Below are 17,015 nucleotides of genomic sequence, written 5' to 3'. Positions count from 1 at the left end.
TGACCCTGTAATTCAATTAATACCCATTTTTGATTTCTACCAAACCTGACCTTTCATAATGTCGGCCCCATCCACCCCACGGTCGACGCGGTCCGCGTCCGCGGCAGCCAACTCGCCGGAGATGCTCACTCCTGGGAGAAAGATCAAGGCTATGCTTGCGGCCTTCGATAGCGACTCAGATTCCGAAACCGAAAATGCCGTCAAGCAAAACAAGAACGCGGATTCCTCCAATTCACCACCTAAAACTAACACAAACCTGACGACGCGAGCGTTCGCGGTGGGTTCGGACCATGCTGACGAGGAAGACGAAGATGAGGACATTATAGTGCCTAGAGGCCGTATGGCTGCGCGTCTGCAGGGTGGTGCTACCGATAACCACGAAAAATCGACCATACAAGCCCCCGCAGAATCTGCGTTCGAGCGGGTTTCTAAGACCTTCCGATCTGAGAAAGAAGGGCGGAACGATACGCGTCCCGATTCAGCCGATGGTGAGGCTGCTTCGTCCGACGATGATCTCCCTGCGGCTGGACCGCGCCGGAGAGCTCAGAATGTGGTGACGCGTGATGAAGATGGAGATTCGATTAGGTCGCTGTCCCGCGCGCGCTCGTATTCTCCGTTGTTCATGTCTTCCCCCACCAAGTCGCAGAAGGGCGATGGTGAACAGAGAGAAGCGCCCAATTCGGCAGATGAGGAGGGGGCACCAAAGCATAACCACCGTTTTCTTGAACTCGTTGCAAAGAAGCGCAAGGAGCGTGAGGAGAAAGAGCGGATTGAAGCGGAGAAGAGGGCGGCAAAGGCCGAGGAACGAGAAACAATAGACAACTCTAACCTGTTTACCGATGGCGAGAGTGAAGATGACGGCAACTCTGGTCGAAAGAAAGCAGCCAAACAGCCGCGCCCTGCCCGGAAAGCCGGAAAGAAGGCACTGGAGGAGATGAGTCGCGAGACGCAGAGAATGAGCAGGAATATGCAATTGGCCCATGAGGCTAAGACGAAGAAGAAAATTACGAAGGAGAGTTTCTTTGCTCGGTTCAACTTTATGCAACCTCAGGGACAGACTGCGCCGGAGCACCCTGGCGAGAACTCCTCGACAACCGCAGAGTCTCAGAATTCCTCAGACGTTGAGGCGCACAAGGACAAAGAAACGCCTCAAACTTCTCCCGTTATTTCACCAGCGGATGATTCAACTAAGATACAGCAGCAGCAGGAGCAGGAGGAGATCTTGCCAACACTTGACGAGCTCATGAGCTCGGCAACAAGGGAAGCTCAAAAATCGCCCAGAAAGGTAACGGAGAACGAGACTAGCAAATTAAGTACCGAGTTATCCAACGTCAAGAAAGAAAAGCTGCCGGTCAGAGTAGCACCCGCCCGTGTTCGACTGTCTCGTGAACAGGTGGCTCGGCATCAAAAGGACGATTCTTCGGACGATGACCTAGAAATCATCACCTCACCTGCTAAATGCAGACGAATTGCAGCATTTGAGAACCTCCCAGCACGGAACGTCCAAGAACCTCCATCTATGTTCACGTTGAAAGCCCTTGCACAGCTGACATCCCCCTCTCGGAAATCTACGATGAACTCGGCCGAGCTTTCCGCAAATCTACTGTATCAAGCGAAACAACAAGCAGGGAAAGAGCGAAAAGAAAGAATAGAAGAGCTTAGAGCCAAAGGTATTGTCATTGAGACTGCCGCTGAACGTGCTGCCTTTGAAGACGAAGTGGAGAATCTCGTGGAAAAAGCGCGACAAGAAGGCGAAGAAATTGCAAAGCAGGAACGCGCAGCAGCCAAACGTGAAAACGGTGACGACGACGACGACGACGACGACGATAGCGATTTTGAACTGTCAGGTTCGGAAGATGGAGGTGAGGGTGAGGGTGAGGGTGACGCAGACCCTGAGGAGGACGAGGAAATGGATGACGAAGAAATGGAGGACGAGGAGGAGGAGGACGAGGGGGCTGAAGCTGACAAAAAAGAGAACCTAATTGACTCAGAAGCTGGTGAACTAGATGACGATGATGAGTCCGAAGATGAGGCTGCAGCTAAACCCCCACTGGAGGCAATGGAAGTACCAACTCAACGACGCAAGAGACGTACTCGAGTTGTTAGCGATGATGAGGACGAGGAGGCAGACCAGGCACCGAAGACACCCGCCAAACCGATCAACCCCTTTGTGAATTCAGTGGAGCGCCCAAGCATCCCGGTCAAACCCTCCGAAGCCACAATGAGCTTAACGCAGGCTTTTGCAGGCACCTTGGCTCCAAGCCAGGACATGAGCCAGGGCATGAGCCAAGATATGAGCTACGAAGGCCCTCCAACTATCCCTCTATCATTCCCCGAACCTGTCGCAATGAGCCCACAGAAGGTGCCGAACTCTCCATCCATCATCAAAGACAGCCAGGAGCCTCGCGGTGCATCTACGGAGCCATTCGGATATTGGCGGGCTGATTCTCGAGTCCCCGAATCCCCTGCTGCTCGAAGTGTATCTCAGATGTCCCAGATCCCTGATCCAACCCAGGATGCTGGGTTCGTTCTCTCACCATTCGATCCCAACAAGAGATTTATGGGTACTCCGCAATCAACTATTGAGACAGTTATTGTGGATCGGAACCAATCTCCAGTTGTTGCGAGGGGCATGAAGAATTTGAGACGTGGAAAAGCACCACAACTGTCTGCTGTTGAGGAACAAGAGGAGGAAGATGAACAAGAGGAGGAAGATGAACAAGAGGAGGGTGATTTTGAAATTGATGCGAGTGCATTCGACGTGATGAAGACAGCCTCGAAGAAATCTAAGAAGCAGGCCGAGCTGTTTGACCGCAAGAAGAGCAAAGCAAAAGATGTGGTGGAGGAAGCTGCCGAAGAATCTGATGATGAATATGCTGGCCTCGGAGGCGGCAGTGACGACGACGCGGACGATGAAGAGAATGCACTTGACCGAGAAATGATCAATGACAATAGCCGGGAAAGGGTCGATGCGAAACAGCTGGCTGCTCTGAATGCGTATGTCCACATATCTTTTATACCCCGATGCATTACTGACTCTCGTACAGGCTTCACCAAAGAGATGCCGACGAAAAAGACGTGGCAAAGCTGTTGAAGGACATCACAACAGGCGCACTTCGCCGACGACGGGGGAATGACGATGACTTCGACCTGGATGATTCGGATGACGAGATGTTGGCACGTCGACGACAGAAGCAAAGAGAGTTTGCCCGAATGCGCAATGCTCTTCTTGCCGATGGAAAGGTCGGGGAACTAGCTGAGAACCCTAAGAAGGCGGCCTTCTTCAAGGCTATTGAAGATCGCGACGATGACGACGATGTTGGCCTTGATTTCTTGGGCCACGAGCAAGAGGGCTCTACCCAGGATGAACCCTCATCACAAGATGTAGCTGCAGAGGCGCAGACCGGTACTGGAAGAGAGGGAGAAAGCAGCAAGAGAAAGAGGCCATTGGAACCTGCTGCTGAGGATGCCAACAACCGACCTCCACCTCACCTCCGCCGGAAACCTGCCAGCGCGATGTCGAAGAAGCCAGCCTCTCTTGCCGAAATCCGCGACACCCTCTCCTTCCTGACCGAGCGACCTGAATATGATTCATTCCACGAGGATGCTTCAGTCGAGGACGATGAGGGCGAGCAGCATGTCAACGACAACGAAGCTGAGGAACTCTCAGTGACCAGTCGAGAACGGGAAGCATCTGTAGGCTTCAGCCATCCACGCCGTACACGAGGGCCAGTTGTGGACCGCCTTGCTCTGCTTCGACAAGCATCGTCGAATTCTGCGACATCTGCTTCCTCCAACACCCGACTCGCTTTCCACGCAGGTGCTGCCAGCGACAAGGCTACTTCTTTCGGATTCAAGCCACCGATCTTGCGAAAGACCACGACATCTTCGTCTAGTTCTGCTTCTGAATCATCCCGTGGGGTTACCAAGGCTCCTGGTGTGTCAGTAGCCAAGAAGGGCTCGGTCAACTACTATACTGCAGCGCGCGAACGAGAGCGCGAGAAGCAGCTACGGACGCAACACCGCAACCGCGGATCCAACATTACTGCACTACTGAACAAGCATGCGGGCAACGGACTGGGAGCTCTGGGCGGAACGGGGCAGTGGGATTGAAGAATTGACGAATTGAGCGTTTTGTTTAAGCTGGCGTTAGGATAGGCGTACACACATACCTTGGGTTGTCTTCGAATTGTTGATGGTATATTTACACTTGTATCTACATCTATGGACTCATTACCTAAGTTCACTTGCCCTCCAACTCTGGTAGAAGATCTAACAACGAATTGATCGTCTTCGTACCCTCAGGCACAGGAATACCTGCTTCAGCATCTTCACGAGGAAGATAATACGCCTTCCACCCAGCATCCATTGCACCACAATAGTCCTTGCCGTAATCGTCACCTACGTGAATACGCTCCCAGTCCCCTGCATCACCACCAGTCTCAGATTCAGCATGCAACTGCCGCGCCGTGCGCAGCGCCACATCCCAAACCAAGGGATCTGGCTTCTCCGCACCCACCTGGTAGCTGGTAAGGATGAAGTCGAGATCCTTCCTTTCCTGGGCTTGTAAGGTACTAGAACCGCTTTTCGCCTGCGTAGCCTTCTCCCTCTCGCCCTCAAACCCCGGTAAATCATGACCCTGTTTCGTCTTCTCCTCGCCCGCCCTCGCATCACGCACTGAAACACCCAACGATTCCAGGACAGACGATATGCGGTCATCCGAGTTTGAAACAACGCCGACAACTACCTTTCTCCCCCTTTGACTTGCCTCTAATTGCGCTCTTACTTTCCGAAAGAAGGGTCCCACATCATCGTACAATTTATAAGCCCTTGCACTTGCAAACCGATCGAGTAGATCCTGAATAAGTGCGTCGGGAACCTCATATTTATTTCCCTCCGTTTCCCGAGCTGGGGGTTTGTTAGCGTCTGACTCGGAAAGGGCGCGTGCGAAGCTTCCACGGATCACGTCTCCCCACCATTGTGGTGGGCCAGCATATTCACCACGGAGAGCGAGATCACGGCCGTAGTTTGGATGCGATGTAGATTGTGTTTTGAAGGCCACGCGGAACGCGGACTGGAGGGCGGAGGGAGAGACGTTGACGTTGAATGATGAGGCGGCGGCGGCGTATTGGACTGGGACGGGTTGGCGGGGATGGAAGAGTGTGTTGAACGCGTCGAATGTTAGGAGGAGGGGGCGCATATTTATTTTCCCACTCTGCGAGTGAGATGAGACGGTTAGAAGATGGCGCGATGGGACGATGGCTGGCGCTTTAGTTTGTACGTAGTTGGTTGTAGAGTGAGAGTTGGAGAGTGGAGAAAGGAATTCACTGTGTACGCAGCCCCACGAGCCTCATAGGGGCTTTTTACTTTTTACATCAATGCAGAATTGTACACTCTCCACAAAGGATCTTCAGACTATCAGAGCAGTGACAGCCGTCTCCAGACTCCACGATCTTGCCATCCTTTTGTCGGAGTTCTTCTATTCCGTCTGCACCGTTCTCATGCGCGATGACTGACAGGTTAGTTCCGATATCGCCATCCCACTCGAAAACTAATTCCGAGATTCTAAAATAGTGTACACAACTCGGCCGATGACGCGGCATCCAGTCCGGCTGTCCCCCCACTCGGTTTACTTATATGAAGCTGTGGGACGGCTCGACTCGGAGATCGTCCTTATCTGATCTTCTGAGTCGGCGTCCCAGCGTATGTTCAAACATTGGTACTTCTTCCATAATGTCGGGATACCGAACTAGGCTACAGTTTTGCATTGCGGCTCTCATCACAAACACAGTTTCATATTCATTTCCTCCAAATGCGAACCATATTTTCAACTCCATTCACTCTTCTATGCGACAATGGGGATCGTCGTTGAACCATAATGGCATGTCCTTTTTCCTGGCTACGGTGCCGGAAGGGACTCAGCTTTACCATGGCGATTGGCTCTCAGATCCCGTCCAAGGGCCTGAATGGCTGGCTTTTGAAGCCGAACACGCTCTTGTTTTCACTCATCCATTTCCTCATAATCCTCCACCTGGGGATGGGGGGTCGGGAGGCCCAGAACCTGGAAGCCCAGGTCCGCCACCGCCATTGCAAGACCAACCGCAACAGGTCATGGGACAGCCGACGCAGGCAGAGGCAGAGGACGGATACCTGCATACATTTGTGGCAGCTCGGGATCTCCGTTTGCTGTACGTCGATGGGATGTCAGCCGGCAAGACGGCTAATGGCACAATGGATACCCAAGACCGAATCCTGTATCAGGATAAACTAAAGGATGGTAGAGATGGCATGTCGAACGAGCGACAAGGGGCCCAACTCTTCTGCCGCATGGTTAAAGACAAGTGGAATGGACGCTTGGACGGGCTGCTTCGCATGGAAGCGGGCTTTGAGATCATCCTTTGTGACTTTTCCAACCTCGAGGTGCAGCAGGTGGTTCGGGTCCGACCAAGCGGGGGCAAGCCAGGAAGTGATATTGGGATGCATGCTGGACGCATGTGGCTTCCTGCAGTGGCATCTCGATATTGGAATATTGGTGGAGAAAGGGTGACCCTAAATTACGACCATTTTGTCACTGCGTTTGATTACGGGCTGGATTTGTTTGCGAACGGAAAGAATGCTCACCCCCGACTGGAACATCTTGCTGTAGATGAGTTGGAGCCCATGCAGCAGGACCTGGACGCATTGATTATGAACCATGAGGCTGGCGGGCCATCAGCCAATTGGCAAGTTGTGGCGGACATGGTCGTAGAGCGCTACGGGGCCCGATTACGGTTCCTGGTGTCAGGCCAGGCCTCGACGCTCCAGCAGCTGCAGGATGAAATCGAGGATATTGTTACTCCGTTCATTGACTATGACCAACGGAATACATCCATCGAGGTGGAGAGGTGTTCAAAGCAGTTTGTGAGAAGCTCAATACCCACCACGACTACCGCAGCCGATGCGGTGCTTTCAGTATCGCGCACTGTCTGTGGGACGCTACTGGAAGCACTGAGCTACACAGAGTATGATTCTGTGGTCGGCCATGTCCAGAGTCTTATGAATTATCTCGCTTGGACTACTTGGAAGGACTGTAGCGGCTGCGGTGACCACGAAATTTGCATGATTCCCATGTGGCCGATGGGCACTGTGGATGACTATAATAATCCCCAGTGCCGCGACTTTTCACAACCTAACGGCGATGGCCCAAGGTACTGGGGCCCAGGGAGAGGGCCTCCCCCTCCTCGCAAGGCTAGGCCCACACACACTCTTGCTCTATGACTCTCAATGGCTGCTTTTGTGAAGAAATGCCGAGGACTTCTTGAGACGACACAGCAGATCCCGCACTAAGTGCCTTTCATCTCCACTAGTTTACTTTTTACTCCTGCGTTAACTTTACGCCATTTCTGGGGAAAACAAGGCATCTTCAAACTTCTGAGCTTAGAACAGGGGCTAGACTACTCAGACTCGGCCGCTTCCCACCCGCTGCCAACTTTTGTGAAGAATCGCCGCGCTCGCGAGGCCCAAGTCCAAAATAAAATAAAATAAAATCTAGGAGATTAACAAGTGACACGATAAAACGAGCAACGTGATGTTTAATCCCCGGAGAGCACAGAGGTCGGTCGCTCACCAGGTTGGGCATTGAAATTTGATGAGTCGCAAAACTTCGACGGGCGAACGGCCAAAGTGCCTGCCAGTCCGGGGCCAGTGCCAGCCAATCCCCGATCAACTACACGCCACTTATCAATAGTCGTTGCTCCGGCGCAGATCCTCGACACAAAGGAACTCAAGCTTAAGATTTGGATATGTCCAGCTGTACCACCAGTTGAACCCTGCTATTCCTTTTTTGGAGATAAAACAACGGTGTCCATGCGCCATTTGCCGCCAGACTAGGCACTGAGCGGCGGTGGACCCGTACTGACTGCCATGTGAGTGGTCCTTATCGTCGTTGAAAGACCTTGGGTTCCTTGCTATCATCCGGCTGCTCACGGGTAACTCAGGCCGGAAACTCAAATACGAGAGCTTGCATGTGTGAGGTTGAAATCTGACAGAGGCCCACCGGTGCTGCAACCATGATAGGTTGCCTGACTCAGGAACAAAGGTTTGAATCAAAGGAGACTCGGATGTGAGTGCTCCTCCTGCTGGGGTTGTTCTCTTTGGTGCAAGCTGCCGGGGAGTGGTGGCTCCTGGTTAGTCTTGCCAAATGACTTGGAACATGGAGTAGACTACGGAGTCGACAGCTCTGTCGCGGCGGGGCGCACCTCCCTATCGAGAGCCTGGACCTGGTCAATGACCATGGAAGTGTAAGGGGCCGGGACGCTGAAGAGTATAAGTATCGGCCTGAAGCTTCTCTGTCTGGCCTCTCTGCTTCGATCATTCATTCGCGCAAACAGCTTGTTTCCCACCTCTTGTCACTCTTTTGACGACTGTTCTGACCCAAGTCTATTCTTTTATCTGTTTTTATTTGCCCTTTTATTTCCCTTCATCTACGATCAGCGTTTGATAGATACCCAAGATGAAGGCTTCTCTGATTACTGCCCTGACCTGGGCTGCCTGCACCGTGGCCAGCCCTGTTGTCCTCAATGCCCGGCATGATGATTGCACTTGCGTGGAGGAAACTCTCACTCTCACCTTGCCCGCCTCTACTGGTGGCACCCTTGTCGAGCCTACTCCTACTGACACCAACACGGCCACGGCCACTGCCACCGTCCCCGAGGAGACTAGCACTGCTACCTGGAGCTCCACTAACACCATCACCGCTACCTCCACGGCCACTGTTCCTGGGGAGACGAGCACTACTACCGCCCCTCCAACCCCCGTTCCGACACCCGGAGACTGCGAGAACGGTCGCTGCCATGGCACTGGGCACCTTGTCCAGGATCTTGCACCTCAAGTCAACCGCCTTCTCACGGTCACTGGCGCTGATGGCGAGGACTTCCTCGTCCAGGTCAACGAAGACGTTTACAATCTCCTCTCCGGCCGTGTGAGCCTCAGCGAGTCTGTGGGTGAGATCGTTGGTGACGCTGCTTCTATTGGTGACCTTATTGCCGACCTCGGACCTATCATCGACTGCATCCTCACTATTGTTGGCGAAGATTCCCACATCCTCCTCGTCCGGCTCTCTCCCGAGATTGCTGACCTCCTGCGCGGAGCTGGTGCCACTCTCGGCCTCGATGCTGTTACCAACCCTGTCGGCCAGGTTGTCAAGTCCCTTGGCTTAAACATCAAGCGTGACCAGCTCGACCACTTTGACGTCCATGGACTCGATGGAAACAGCCTTCCCGTTCAGATACCTGGTGCTCTTGGCAAGGCTATCGCTAACCTCCACTTCGAAACCCCTGTCGGCACTGTCATTGCCACTGGCATCGAGGCTACCAAGATTATTCAGAAACTTGGGCCTCGCGCTGACGGATTCCTTGCTGTGCTCGGCGAGGGGACTGGACTTGTTCTCATTCGTCTGGCGCCTCAGGTTGCCCGTGTCGTTAAGGGTCTCGCGCCTGAGCTTGCTAATCCCGTCGGCAACGTCGTTGGTATCTTTGGTGACAGCCTGTAAGCGGTACCTACGCTTGCAATAGCGCCATTATAACTGGACAAGGGATGGGGTACATTGAAGAACGAGGTTGAAATATTTTCATGTATTATAGTTGCCTATCATATTTAACATAATACATCTACATACTACTATTCTTATATTCAACTACCGTCCGAGCACTTCGTGAACATGTGCTTTACTATGGTGCTATGTACTTGATGTGGGGTGCATATGCAGGCCATGAATGTTGGATTTATTTTATCCGCCGAACCCACATCTAATCCAGCAAAACTCCAAATCGAATCCTATTATACCAAGCTTTCTCCCCTATGGATGTCTTCTCCATGGCCCCTCAATTGAATTGCCACTAAGCCCCCCATACGTGCGGATTGTGGGACGCGTGGGGAAGAGGAGACTGCGGCTAATTTCTGTTCCGCCGCTCGAATATATTGGATACAACATCTGCTCCTCACCCTTCAACTGGGGTTTGGAGAATATTCAACCTAAATTAATTCACAATTAATAACTGAATCCCAGAAAATGGCACCGCAAGATTTGAAGATAGCCATTCTGGGCGCTGGTACGTTTTCTGCCTCACATACACTTAACTGCCTTTGTGAAGGAAATACTAAAGAATGAGTACAGGAATGGGCGGTCTCACGGCTGCGCTCGCGCTCGCTGAAAAAGGGTTTAAGAATATCGATGTCTATGAGACTGCGTCAGACCTTGGATTCGTCGGCGCGGGTATCCAGCTCGCGCCTAACATGGCCCGGGTCTTGGATCATCTGGGTGTATGGAAGGGAATTGAGGCCGAGGCCGTGAATATTGAGGAGACGAGTGTGCGAGGTTTGTCGCTTATCTTAATCTCGTACGCAGACTGCGCTGGCTAACAATTAAGAAAGTCGGCGCTTCCGACACCGAGCTCGCCCACGTTGACCTCCATTATATCGAATCCACATACGGATACAAGCACATGGTCGGCCATCGCTACTCCCTCGCAAACGGGCTCTACCAGGGCTGCCTAAAACACTCGGACAAAATTACCTTCCACTTCGCGACCTCTGTCTCTGAAGTCCTATCCTTCGGCCCGAAGCCTTCATTCACAGTGACACCACGCGACACCTCTAAGCAGCCATACACCAGCATCGCAGATGTCCTCCTCGGCGCCGACGGAATCAAATCGCTTGTCCGCGTCGCCATGCTCAGCGATCTAAGCATCACCTCCGACGTCAAGGACACGCAACAAGCAGCATACCGAATCATGATCCACAAAGACCAAATCCGCGAGGACCCAGAACTGCTGGCCCTAATCAACAGCACGAAGGTCACACGTTGGATCGGTGAGAAGCGCCATATCATCGCGTACCCGGTTTCCAACAACACCATCTACAATCTGAGCACGACGCAGCCGGATAGCAACTTCGCAGCTGCGACGAATGCCACCTACACGACGAAAGGGTCGAAAAGCGCCATGCTCGGTGTCTTTGCGGATTTCTGCCCGCTTGTGCAGCGTATGCTGAATTATGTTCCTGAGGGTGAGGTTTGCGAGTGGAAGTTGCGAACGCATGAGCCGTTGCCTACGTGGGTTCATCAGTCGACGGCCCTGGTTGGTGACGCTTGCCACCCGACTCTGCCGCATCTAGCTCAGGGTGCGGCACAGGCAATTGAGGATGGGGCTGTTCTTGCAGTGGTGCTTTCAAAGTTACCTGCCACGGACCCGGAGAGCATCCACAAAGCATTGAAGGCTTACGAGAAGGTGAGGAAGGACCGAGCATATGCGCTTGTTGAGTTGGCGGCTGCGAGTGGGCGGGCACTGCATCTGGGTGATGGAGCAGCGAAGGAGGAGCGCGATAAGCAGTTTGCAGCACTAAAGGCTGGAAAGGGCCCTGTGCCGGACAAATGGGCAGATGCGGACGTGCAAAAGGAGATCTATGGGTTTGACTGTGTGAAGGAGGCGGAGGAAAGGTTTGCGGAGTATTTTGGACTTGCGTAGGTTCTTGATCCTACTGTCTCTCTGGTACAGGAAAAGGGTTGCATAGACTGATTGAGTTAGGTCTACGCGTGTAAACAAGTTGGCATGATGTGGATATGATTAAATGTGTACATAACATTGAATAGAATGGATATGAATTCAACGATTAGAATTAGTGGATTGATGCTGCAGTTATCAGTTAGAACTCTAAGCAGAAGTAAAAGCACAGCTTCCCATATCCTGCTTGACCACATCTGTTTCGGGCCGGATATCGAAATCAAAGATATCCATGGGCACGCCCAGTGTTGTACAGGCATTGGGAATATCCACCAGACCGGCGATATGCCCCTGCACCGGCGCACAGCTGAGCAGCAGATATATCTGATAATCACTGTATCCATACCGACGCAGGTATTCGATAACCCTGAGACAGGTTTGACGGTAAGCAACCGTCGCATCGAGATAGTGCTGCTTGCCCTTCTCATCGACCGAGAAGCCCTCAAAAGTGAGGTATCTGCCGGGTCCAAATTGTGGTCCAACTGGGCCAGGATGGAATATGGGTGACTTCATTGCCATCTTGGCCATGCCGTCCTTGATTACAGTAAATTTGATGGTAATCACGCCGGCCATCTCGATTGCTCCGCAGAAGGATATCTCCCCATCGCCCTGTGAGAAGTGAAGATCCCCGACAGAGAATTTGGCGCCGGGAACATGAACAGGGAGGTATACTTTGGAGCCTCGAGAGAGGTTCTTTATGTCGCAGTTGCCTCCGTGTTCGGGGCGGCCCTATATAATTTGTTTTGGTGAGAATGGAGGTAATAAGGTGGACAAGGAAGAATTATACCGGAATAGTCCGCGCCCCCTCGCGCCCAATCTTCGCCTTTAGCGCCTCATCTGCGTTACCAGCGTGAGTGTTCAGTGGTTCTGGGGGCTTTGCAACATCACGACTAGTGGAATTGGTTGCGATCAGTTCACCCTCGCGCCGGTTCCATTCAGCCAGGACTTCGTCCGACGGAGCGCAACCTAGAATACCAGGATGGATAAGGCCCGCGAAGCGCACATGAGGGATGTGCCTGGAGGAGCAGAAGATGCCCTCAAAGTCCCAAATGGCTTTGGCACTGGTTACGTTAGCTAAGAGCTGCGGCTTGTACCTAAAGAAAGAAAACTGACGCGTTTGGGTAAATCTCATCGAGAAACCCTCCACCGTTCTCTTGTGTAAAGACACCTGTGAACCCCCACGGTTGGTCCTCGAAGGGTTGGACGTCCTGAATCTCAACAAGGAGGACGTCGCCAGGCTCAGCCGTCTCGATGTCAAATGGACCTGAGAGGTAGTGGATCTGTGTCAAGTCGACATTCTTGATGTCATCGGCAGAGTCGTTGTTCTTGATCTGTCCTCCGGTCCAGTCTAGACATTCGATCTTGACGACTTCATTGTTTGCGATCGCTCCGTAGCTAGGGACTTGGTTTGTGAGATTTATTCAATAAATAATAAGGGAAGCGTACCATCCGGATGCCATCGGTTCTATACTAGTCAGCTGAGTTTAGATGCGACGTACAGCTAAAACTTACGTGAAGACCCTTTTGTTCCCGAGCAGGTTTGTCCAGGTCTACTTTGAGAGCGGTTCGGATGCCTTTGATGCCCATAATGGTTTACTCTTGATGAATTTTGACGGAGAATTGTAGGAAGTGCAGGCTGGGACGTCTGAGGTAGTATAAGTACGGTAGATACTACGTGCCCCTCACCAGATACGCCTTCCCCTCATCTTCGTACCAATCATTTATTTTTATTATGCTATCGTCTACTATCAAGAGTGTTATCAAAACCGGCAATTGTAGTCAATGCCGGAACAGGCAGCTGGATTGGGAAACAGGCTTTTAGAGCAGTAGACGAGTCTAGGCGAATTTCCGCCCGGGGGTCTCGGGCTTTGGTGTGTCCTGCTCATGGGCGGCCACGTTCAGTTTGTCAAGCTTATCAAGGGACAACTCCAGGAAGTCGTGCTTATTCTTCCACATAACTTGGGTTTCTGCGAAGCCTTCGCTTTGAGCGGGACTGGGTGGCGGGTCGGTGATTTTGGTGACAAGATACGCGGTGGAAGCCTCGGCTACGCCATACATGAGGACTCCGATGATGGGGATTTTCAGGACAAATGTGAACGCAAACGCGAAGCCAAATAGAACCCCTTCGCGATCCTTGAACCAGCGGCGCTTTTGCTCAGAGGTGAATCGAACACGGGAGAAGTATGGTTCGAGCTATTGTGGAGTTAGTCGGGCGTCCGGCGACGAATTCTTGGACACATACCAATTCTCGCATCAAACTGCGAGAAGCAAAATAACTGTGTAGGAAAGTGACGAGATAGTGCTTGGGAAGGATGATTCCGGACCCAAAAATGGCGGCAGCCGGCGTAGTTCCAACCGCATTGCGGAAGGTATAGAACGAGGCTGCGGGCATCACGAAGCGGCCCACGACAGGTGTGAGAGAGGCGAGATAGATTCCTAAAAGCATGCCAACCTTGCGTCCATATCTCTTGGCGAATGCCACAAGAGCTTCCAAGACCGGCTTGGACTGGCCCTTTTCGACTTTGGTCGAATATTGGACTAGATTTGGATAGTACATGGCGCGCAGAGTTTTGGGGTCGTCGGTCTTATGCTTCTGGACATAGGTAGTATCAACCCAGTTTAAGGATTCCATGAAGCTACACCAGTCAGTGCATCGTTAATTACTGCTTCTCAGCTTCTAGAGTACTTACATTTCATCGAGAGTGGGAGTGATGTATCTCAGTAACGTCATGAGCAGGAATGGGACCTGCAAGACGGACTTGTTCAGGAAGTCAAAGCCACTGAGAAGACTGTCATCCCAGGTGGCATCCTCCAGATTAACAACCCATGAGCTGGTCCAGATGAGCAACCTGACTGCGACAATCTGAAAGGTACATATCAGTAACTCGCCGCTGCTGCGTATCATAATGGATCATACCGGGATCTGGATGATAAGTTGGATGATGATCCCAATGCCTATGGCAAGAGCTGCCTGTCGGAAATGATCGTATTTGAACAGCCTTGGATTTATTAAGGCACGAACAGCTTGCAAGGTCAGTATTGTTTCATCAAGTGGGCTGGATGACTTACTGCCAACCACGGTCAGCTGGAAGCCGCGGATAACAGCATTCGGCTCAAAATTCGACATTTCGAGAGTCGAGGCCAAAATATAAGTGGCCAGAAAACAGTTCAGCTTTAGTAATAGATAAAAGAATAACAGAGGTTGGAGCAAGTGGCTTGTTAGAGAAAGATTCGTGACAGCCTGCCAGGCCTGGAGCGCTTACATGATTGTTCGACACCTGAATCTAAAGGCCGGAATGCCCCACTCAAATCGACCCCAGACGCAGAATCAACTGCAGATAGACTGCATTCAATATGCGGCACTAAGGGGGCTTGGTTTGTACTATGCGCTCTGATGATTATCATTATCCTTCACTAGTGCTGTCGCTGGCATCATTTGCCTCTCTTTGACCTTTGACCCGTGATACTGCCCAGAGCTCGTCCGAGAATGGCTCTTCGCTCCTTACCATAGCCACAACATTGTTGCCCCCAGCTGAGCGGAGCATCTTTCCTTCATTCTTCTCTCCTCGCTCCTTCATCATTTCCCACATCAATGTAATCTTTGTTTTTCTCGAACCCCCATGAGCGATCATGTCCGACATTTTTGAAGCGCCACCTCCCCGACGGTCGTTTACGCTTCCTACCAACCTGAACCCATCCATCCAACGCAAATCCGACTCGTTCAAACCATCCGAGAATGATATCTTTTACCACCCATCGGCAAAAGTCGTTCACTTTTCCCCTAGATCTATAGTGCCGATTCCCTCCAGTACTGCGCCGTCCGACTTTGACTACCCTGTTGATACCATCGAGACCCTGCCGTGGCGATCCCCAACAGAGCGAACGGTCGCGTTCGCGCCACTGAGGTTGGAGAAGGTATATGGATCGACCGTGTTCCTGAAATGTGGAAGCGTGGTCCACGCGATCCTAAAGAACTCTCAGTGTTGGTGCGTGGACAGGGAATCCACGTTTGTTTTGCGCATCCGCCCCCTCACATACTACCGGATCGAGTTGCCGAACGAAACCGAGGATGACAAAGAGCTTGTTACTGAAATGAAAGAGGCTTTACCAAAGATCCTCCGCTACGAAGTCACACCGTGCCCTTTTAAACGTGGGTTCACGGTTGAAATTCCTGAGGAGGCGAAAGTTCCCCGACGCAAGAAAGCATGGCGCCCCAAAGGACGAAGAGAAAGTGCTCCTATACAGCCGACGTACTGTCAGGAGCCCCTTGATTTAAAAGGAATTGCCACGCCAGATTCACTCAGTGCAGGCGAGGATACAGACGAGACTGCCACCGACGGCAGTGGCTTCACCCCGAGAGGTAGTAATACGAAACTGGAGACAATTCCGGATGATCACGAGCAATTGCCAGAGCCCATCAATATACCCGAATCGACTATGCCAAGGCGATCAGTGAGTGAGGTACAGCAAAGCTTCCAGACCTTGCTGGGGAGGTTTGAAGACACGCCTGAGTCTCAGGATGAACCGGAGTTGCCACTTTCGTCAAGTGTTGACTCGTTCCACTCAATGGATATTACGCCAGAACCCTATTTGACACCCCCATCTCCTACATCACCAGACGATAAACATTTGGCGCAAGATAAGCTCCAAGAAGTGCAGGAACCGTCGGATAGAGAGGAGTTTGAAAGTCAAGATACCCTGAAACCGCCGTTCAATAGAGAGAAAAGCACAGACCAGATGTTCACCCCTGTACAAAGCTTAAGCCCCGAACAGAACTTTATATTGCCCCGAACACCGGGATCATTCTCCAGCATTAACAGCGCAAAGTCTAACGATTCAAACCCGAACCTTACTACCATGAGCACTGAATTCCGCCGCCGCTCAAAAGCGTCACGAGAGAGGGAAATATCACCAATGCCCCCGGCAGCTACGCTAATCCTCGCCAACACAGAGAAACATGATGCTGCCTCGTTAATTCAGAAGACAGCTACACTGGTTTTAGTACCACCTATTCAACTGCTCATAGTCTTGATCCATATTGCGGCACGGATTGTCATAGGTCCGGGGGTTGACTCCCCTGTCGGAGACTTTCACCGCAAACTCGAGCGCCAGGCCTCTTATTCCAATGAGGCTGTGGATGATTACGATCTTCCACTTGCACCGGAGTTCCCAAGAAAGCCGTCGGTTTCAGATCAGAGTCACCTCGGTTCGGATTCTGGTTAGATCTTGAACTCCTTCCAGCATTTGACTGTTTCCCTTCACCCCTTGACCGGCGCAATTCTTCCCTCCTTGCTTCCCGCTTCCATGATAACGCCTCGTCATGATCATCATCTTTGGATTTCTGCTTTTGTATACCCTGCATAGTGCGCTTCTCTTCTTGCCTGTATTTCTAGACAAGTTCACCTGTATTTTAGCATACCTAACTAGTTCCGATATTAATGACCATATGATATAACATTTGCCATCTTTTTGATTAGA

General features: G+C 51.8%; 8 protein-coding genes across 8 annotated transcripts; 5 read left to right on the top strand and 3 right to left on the bottom strand.

The window, feature by feature from the left end:
* Positions 1 to 58: 58 nt before the first annotated feature.
* ASPVEDRAFT_30033 (uncharacterized protein) lies at positions 59 to 4,113 on the top strand (the record flags this gene model as incomplete). Its single annotated transcript, XM_040810305.1, has 2 exons — positions 59 to 2,997; positions 3,048 to 4,113. The coding sequence occupies 2 exons, from the start codon at positions 59 to 61 to the stop codon at positions 4,111 to 4,113; spliced, it is 4,005 nt and encodes a 1,334-aa protein (XP_040669281.1).
* ASPVEDRAFT_42985 (uncharacterized protein) lies at positions 4,067 to 5,394 on the bottom strand. Its single transcript, XM_040812725.1, has one exon. The coding sequence runs from the start codon at positions 5,198 to 5,200 to the stop codon at positions 4,244 to 4,246; it is 957 nt and encodes a 318-aa protein (XP_040669280.1). The 5' UTR covers positions 5,201 to 5,394; the 3' UTR covers positions 4,067 to 4,243.
* Positions 5,395 to 5,733: 339 nt separating this feature from the next.
* ASPVEDRAFT_134878 (uncharacterized protein) lies at positions 5,734 to 7,257 on the top strand (the record flags this gene model as incomplete). The annotated part of the gene is made up of 1 exon (XM_040807176.1): positions 5,734 to 7,257. The coding sequence occupies one exon, from the start codon at positions 5,734 to 5,736 to the stop codon at positions 7,255 to 7,257; it is 1,524 nt and encodes a 507-aa protein (XP_040669279.1).
* Positions 7,258 to 8,150: 893 nt separating this feature from the next.
* Positions 8,151 to 9,640, top strand: ASPVEDRAFT_42983 (uncharacterized protein). The gene has a single exon (XM_040812724.1). The coding sequence runs from the start codon at positions 8,492 to 8,494 to the stop codon at positions 9,527 to 9,529; it is 1,038 nt and encodes a 345-aa protein (XP_040669278.1). The 5' UTR covers positions 8,151 to 8,491; the 3' UTR covers positions 9,530 to 9,640.
* Positions 9,641 to 10,048: 408 nt separating this feature from the next.
* Positions 10,049 to 11,501, top strand: ASPVEDRAFT_84962 (putative monooxygenase; the record flags this gene model as incomplete). Its single annotated transcript, XM_040817630.1, has 3 exons — positions 10,049 to 10,088; positions 10,154 to 10,354; positions 10,411 to 11,501. The coding sequence occupies 3 exons, from the start codon at positions 10,049 to 10,051 to the stop codon at positions 11,499 to 11,501; spliced, it is 1,332 nt and encodes a 443-aa protein (XP_040669277.1).
* Positions 11,502 to 11,687: 186 nt separating this feature from the next.
* ASPVEDRAFT_84961 (acetamidase/formamidase family protein) lies at positions 11,688 to 13,124 on the bottom strand (the record flags this gene model as incomplete). Its single annotated transcript, XM_040817629.1, has 5 exons — positions 11,688 to 12,266; positions 12,325 to 12,598; positions 12,651 to 12,939; positions 12,984 to 13,002; positions 13,050 to 13,124. 5 exons carry the CDS (start codon positions 13,122 to 13,124, stop codon positions 11,688 to 11,690), a joined length of 1,236 nt encoding a protein of 411 aa, XP_040669276.1.
* On the bottom strand, positions 13,050 to 14,745 carry usgS (transmembrane protein UsgS). The gene is made up of 5 exons (XM_040812723.1): positions 14,607 to 14,745; positions 14,455 to 14,561; positions 14,228 to 14,400; positions 13,780 to 14,173; positions 13,050 to 13,730 (listed from the first exon to the last, which is right to left on the bottom strand). The coding sequence occupies exons 1-5, from the start codon at positions 14,662 to 14,664 to the stop codon at positions 13,374 to 13,376; spliced, it is 1,089 nt and encodes a 362-aa protein (XP_040669275.1). The 5' UTR covers positions 14,665 to 14,745; the 3' UTR covers positions 13,050 to 13,373.
* A 132-nt stretch (positions 14,746 to 14,877) lies between these two features.
* Positions 14,878 to 17,006, top strand: ASPVEDRAFT_42980 (uncharacterized protein). Its single transcript, XM_040812722.1, has one exon. It carries the CDS (start codon positions 15,168 to 15,170, stop codon positions 16,758 to 16,760), a length of 1,593 nt encoding a protein of 530 aa, XP_040669274.1. The 5' UTR covers positions 14,878 to 15,167; the 3' UTR covers positions 16,761 to 17,006.
* The last annotated feature ends 9 nt before the right edge of the window (positions 17,007 to 17,015 follow it).

The sequence above is a fragment of the Aspergillus versicolor genome, assembly GCF_001890125.1.
Source record: "Aspergillus versicolor CBS 583.65 unplaced genomic scaffold ASPVEscaffold_6, whole genome shotgun sequence".
Lineage (NCBI taxonomy): Eukaryota > Fungi > Ascomycota > Eurotiomycetes > Eurotiales > Aspergillaceae > Aspergillus > Aspergillus versicolor.
Note: the sequence above shows the minus strand (reverse complement) of the source record. Positions and strands in the feature narration are given on the sequence as shown.